This window comes from Sinocyclocheilus anshuiensis, unplaced genomic scaffold (assembly GCF_001515605.1).
Source record: "Sinocyclocheilus anshuiensis isolate Anshui unplaced genomic scaffold, SAMN03320099.WGS_v1.1 scaffold730, whole genome shotgun sequence".
Lineage (NCBI taxonomy): Eukaryota > Metazoa > Chordata > Actinopteri > Cypriniformes > Cyprinidae > Sinocyclocheilus > Sinocyclocheilus anshuiensis.
Genome location: NW_015544160.1, coordinates 196,845 through 202,844, shown reverse-complemented (window position 1 = coordinate 202,844; position 6,000 = coordinate 196,845). Strand labels below are relative to the sequence as shown.

At 34.8% G+C, this 6,000-nt stretch overlaps 1 protein-coding gene across 3 annotated transcripts in view; it reads left to right on the top strand.

Moving 5' to 3' along the window:
* Positions 1 to 1,154: 1,154 nt before the first annotated feature.
* The window catches only part of LOC107695585 (collagen alpha-3(VI) chain-like), a 37,104-nt gene continuing 32,258 nt past the window's right edge, over positions 1,155 to 6,000 (top strand). For all 3 annotated transcript variants that reach the window (XM_016495585.1, XM_016495584.1, XM_016495583.1), the window contains exons 1-2: positions 1,155 to 1,376; positions 4,050 to 4,158. In XM_016495585.1, the coding sequence (XP_016351071.1) occupies positions 4,077 to 4,158 (82 nt within the window). In that variant the 5' untranslated portion in view covers positions 1,155 to 1,376; positions 4,050 to 4,076. The remainder of the gene's footprint in view (positions 1,377 to 4,049; positions 4,159 to 6,000) is intronic.

The following is a 6,000-nucleotide window of genomic DNA, read 5'->3' as shown; positions in this document are numbered from 1 at the left end:
GCGACGCCCATGGGTAGAAGTGTTCTGTCTAAAAGAATATCCAGTAAACAGGATTTTTGTCTGTTTCTTCAAGCATTAATAGTTCAGTATAACAGTTGACCCTGGTGAACAGGGGGAAAAGGAAAGCATTAAAAGGCTGTATAAGGCAACAGGCTGTATTTTTCTAAAGATGGACGACTCTTTTAAATACTATTCCCGTGAATTACTTTTGTCTTTGTGTAAGTTGATACAGATGGGGAAACTCTTGTTCTTCTCAAAATCAATAGACTACATCACTTCTCCATAATTTACATGTTTAATTTTTTTTAGTTCGACATTGATCTATTATAATTGCACACAGTGGAGCAGAATTTGTCAACACATCTCTTATTTGTTGGGTAATCGCTGCATTGAATCATGGGCATCAGTTGTTTATTCTCTAGGATTCTGACATAATTCAGAGCACAGCGAGGCTAGTTAATTCAACACTGAGATACAGCAACAAAAACAGGTGTTTTCTGGGCTGAATTAAATGCGTATTATAATATTACTTTTCAGATTAAACACAACAGTAAACGTCTGATCTCTCAGGATTGACACATCACTTTGATCCACCCATCTTAGGTCAGCTCGTTCTCATTGTGTGTAATGCCAGAGAACTTATTTTATAGTTTTCACATGTATCATGTATCATGTAACATTTAAACTTCTTACATTTTCTGATTTTGTTGCTATTGAAACAGATGTAACTGATTTAAATGTCTTTGTGTGCTTTTTTATTCATATAATAAATGCAAAAATATGATCTTTATTGTGCTTGATTCATCTCTTCAGAATTAGAAACAAATGTCCCCATCCAGAACCCCGTTTGCCACAGTAATCTAAACAAGTCCAATCCAAAAAGTTATTTTTTATATATATATATATATATATATATATATATATATATATGTATACTAAAGAGGCTTGCAAGAATGTTCATATATTGTGTTTGTGATTATTCCTTCAGTGGGTAGCCAAGGATACAATTTGAGTTGGAGGAGTATAAGGAGAAAAAAAATCTTTGTGCTTTTTCCTTCTCTATGCAGAGGAAAGTAGGAGGCGTGGAAAAATTGGGTGGCTTTTCTCCAGGATTCTCTGAGTTGTGTGTTCTGTCCCAGGCTGGAGTGAGTGGCACTGCTCCTCTGGAGAGCACACAGTCAGCTCAACGGACGAGAGTCTCACAGTAGAGCTCCGGTACATGAGCTTATCAGTCTCATCTCTGCCTAACCCATCCAGAACAGTTCTCAGAAGGGAAATACCAGGAAGAAAATGACCTAAGAGTTGTCTTTTTGCAGTTATTTGAAATTTCATTGAAAGATTGTGGAATACAGCGCTCTGCATTCTGTATTCCAGAGGTAAGTTGCTTGGTTATATATGACTCATGCATATATGTCTTTGTAAGAGGGGCATTTAAGTGCATGAGTGAGACTCATCAAGATGGTGTGGGTTTTGGTATATTTGGATGCATGCATTCTAAAAATCTGCTAAAATCCATTTTTACTAAAATTTGCTGTGTATGCACCCTTTTTACCCTATAAAGTTTGGTTTGTTTGTGTGACTTTTCCAGTGCACATAATGTGTAGGTGGTTCTACATATTAATTATAGTTTTAATGTTAAGAATTCACTGGGTACACTAAATTTCAAAGCTTTGGGAAATTTTTCTTGCACCACAGGAAGAGGCATTGCAGAAAAGGCAGATCAAAGTGCTCTGATAAGTAGAATACATGAGGAGGGGCTCTGTGTTAAGGGTGTGTTAAGAGTGAACAATTTAGCAGGAACGTTTTTGAGACCACTGTTACAGTATGCAGTCATGTGTTTGTGATATGGTTACACATAACCTTCTGTCATGATTCTGTTATGTAAAAGTGTAAAATAAAAATTTTTTCTAGAAGGACATATTGCAGAATTTTCATCTTAACTGTCTGGTTTAGTTGTTATGCCGATTTTTGTTTTCATCAAGATGATATTCAATCCGGATGAGGATAATATTGATTATGAGCTTGTTTAAACAGAAGCAAGAAGCCGAATAAGTCAGGAAGCCTTGTTGCACATTTCTACCACTATAGACACTATTCAAATTGCACTGTAAAGACAGGGTGATGTGAAACACTTTTTCCACTGTCTTTGCCAGATGGACAAAGAATGCTGGTAGAGTTAGAGCGGAGGCATTAAATTTAAGTGAAGCAGAACCAGATGTGGACCCTTGAAAACAGAAAATCTAAATCCATTGCAGTACTTTCCCACTGACTTGCATACATATAGGCAAACATGTAATTGTCACCACAAACATGCACAGAATTGTAGGGTACTGATATTTACCCTTTAGGGGAAGATAAGGTGTACATTTGATACTGCTTCAGTGACAAGCTAAAGTTACAATTTGTACACGTGTTTTTTTGAGAGTGTGGGCATTAGAATTCCTCTGTTGAGCCAGCTTTGAGAAAGACTGACAAGGAGAAGCAGTTATCCCAATTTAAAACAATAGAGGACAATGTTGAGACACCTTGTATTACTCATTTGGTGCTTAAGGCATTTAGACTGAGGTTGGTACAAACATATGTTTTTCATCCCATTATTGTTGCTTGGGCATTAAAACATTGAAAATGTTACATGTCATGTTACATTAAATATTATAAATGTACTTGTAATACATTTAAATGTAATACCATTGTGTGCTGAAATTTGAAAATGATTTAAAAATAATTTTCTGCATCTAAATGAAATAAATGCCAACCGAAACAACTTCAACTCATAAAGTAATTTTGTGTAAGGAACTCTCTCTCTCTCTCTCTCTCTCTGTCTAAAGATTCTAGCTGTTCCAGATGTGATCAAAGTTTTTTTTTTTTTTTCATTGTTTTCTTAGCATTGATTTGGTCAAATTGATTTGGTATTGTAAATACAAACATAAGTAAATATCTTGAAAATATAAATGTTAACAACACTTCATGTTAAGTTTAAAGAATAGCTTACAACATAATTAAAATGCCAGGTGGAAATAATGGTTTTAAAACTATATTTAAAGGCATATTTATTTGAATAATGAATTAAATGTCTGGAATGTTTGACTTGGACCAAGACATGATTTTTCCTCGGGAAAAATTAGGCTGTTCATTAGTGACAACATGGCTTTGTTCACTTTACTTCATTTTACATTTAACATTTTAAAAATAAATAAATCATAAAAATACAGTGTTTAATTTGTTATAACTGTAAGAGCCTGTTAACATAAAAAAGCCTCTAAACAAATATTTCCTAGTTGTGTTTTTTTTAGCATATTTGCGTATATGGTAACATTGCAACCAAAACTATACCGTGACTCAATGCATCCAGCATCTCTGAGACTGATGTGATGGAAAATTGTTATTTTATAGTGCAAAATGTGTCTTCCACTCTAAACGTTTTTACAGTAGAATCTTTCAGTGTGATTCTGAGTTCAACAGGGAGGGGACATTCTGTGTTGTGGCATATGTCTGTCTACATGTTATGGAATTTTTGTTTGTGTCCAGTAATCCAGATGTTTTTTTTTTGTTTTCTGAGTGTGGACTGCGTTGTGCTTAGTGGTTTTTACTGGCAAGTGAGGAACATTGATGTGGGAAGAAAACCTTTTAAAATTCTGAAATCTGACAGTTGTGTGGATTTGGCTCACGGGGTGGAAACAGGTCACATAAATCTCACTGTGCCGCCAAAACTTTTCCTCTCCTCCTAGAAATAAGCATAAACTGTCCAGAGGTATTTCAGAGAATGTTTATGTTATATTTTATGAGATAAGATGAGAATGCAAACAACCCAATAAAGGACTATATTTAGAATATTGATCATTTGATACCTATAATTTGATGGCAAAACTTTATCAAACTGTGCAGTTATGTCAGAACTGTGGATGAACAGCAGTCATATGTGTTTGTGCCATTGCAAGTAAGTTTAACTGAAATAAAGGGATGTACTGTGAGAATTTCCAGATATATATATAGTATGCTGTACATTTTCCCAAAAACTTAAAAGCAGTTTTGTTGTCTTTTTTTCCCAGCTGTCTATTCCGTTGCTCTTGTGGACAATGGGGAAGAGCCGGTTATTACTGTTTGCCCTCTGGGGTGTAATGGTTTTTGGCCTATTCCCAAATCTTGAAGCTCAGGATGGTAAGTTTAGTCCGTTATTTTTATTTATTTATTTATTTTTGCCTCTCCAGCCTTCTTTGAGATGTAAACATCACGCTATGGGTAAAAACATGTTAATTTTACTGTGCTACGTTCCCTTGACTGGGAAGAGAATTTAAAATTAGGTATCTTGTTCTTTGAAAAGCTCTATTGTTAAATATTAAGTTTAATTACATCTACTTGTACAACAGTAAGTAAAAATAGGAGCATTACAGGGTGATTTTAGACTTGTGTTAAAACAATTTCATGTGTTTTCAAGTTCATGTGAAATTTCATATTTAAGAGAGTGAAGAGAAACAGCTACAGTTTACTGATTGAAATACTTTGAAACCATTCAGAGCAGTATGATGTAGTTTGTTCAGAACCCCTAATGAACAAAAACAACTCAACGGATAACTAAATTTTAAGCTTACACCACCAATCCAGAAGGGTCTCAAGAGCTACTGTCAGCGTCGGGAATGGCCACAGCCAGTTGATATTGACTATGGGTAATTCAACTAGAAATAACCCAATTAACAATTCCCCCACTGTTAACATGACAAGTTTTGTCACAGTCACATTTTCTGCATGCTGTGACTCCTCTTGTGCTGGTTTTAGTGCATTTGCAACAAATAGACATGAGATAATGGATTTTAGATGTAACAGAATTGCAAAACTATCAACATCCATCCAACTGTCTTTCTGTCTCTCTGCCATTATCCATTCACTTATTTATCCATCCATTCCTGTACTAAATTCTTGGAAAAAAGTAGATTCACTTCAGAAATTGATGCCTAAATTCTTTAGACGACAAGGTATCACTAATTTATGTCTTTGAGACTTTAGAGATCATCAGCAGCTGATGATGGCTAACCGTCCAGCACAGCTTATGTCTTGAGAGCTTAATGTCTGATTCTTTTGTGTTTGTGTGCTGACTGTCTTCACTGTGTAACCATTTAAGTAAAAAAAAGTGTTCCTCCAGAATTGATACAGTGATGAATCCATATGTTCTCATCTTTGAATTGTTTACTAAACAAAGGGCATATTTCACTGAATTTAAATATTAAAGACCCCATAAATTGAAGATAAAAGTTTTGTGCCTTTGTGTCTATGTATTTTTTTCTTTAGCCATCAATGGTATTTTGTAGTGTGCTCCTAAATTATAATCACTTTTAGCAGATCACTGTATGCATTTTAAATGTACAGCCTCTCTCTTCTAGAAAATAAAGCTAAAAGTATTGATGACTCATTCTATACTACAGACATGTTTGCATCAGATGCTGTCTAGAACATTAATGTCCTTCCCCTAATATCACCTGCAGTCGATTATCAAGGAGTAAATCATGGCTCGTGTTTGTGACATAAAGCTTATTGGCTATTTAAAAATTGGACAAACCTTTCAATATATCCTGGCTAAACAATTTGTTTCGGTAGATACTGTTATCACAAGAAATAAAACCGTGATTGTTGAGTGATTTCAATCAACAATCAAATATGTGAAAAATGCCAGTAAAGAAGTGACAGTAAAAATATTTATGAAGGTCCAAAGATGAGACAGAAGGGTCATGACTGGTGCTGTTATCACTGAATACTGTAACATGAGTCTGCATGGTCTGACTGAACACAAGAAGATGAAAAGATTAAATTGCCCAGGCAGCATCTAGAGGGGCCCAAACACATATACAGTTCAGAAACTTCATAATGTACACACAATTACTCACACATTACAATTAAATACACTGTAAAATAAAACCCCACAACATAATTCTAGGCTATTTAGAGTATGAAAATGAGAAAGTTGCAGGGCATCTTTCTTGTTTCAGCAGACATGCAGTATAATGTGTT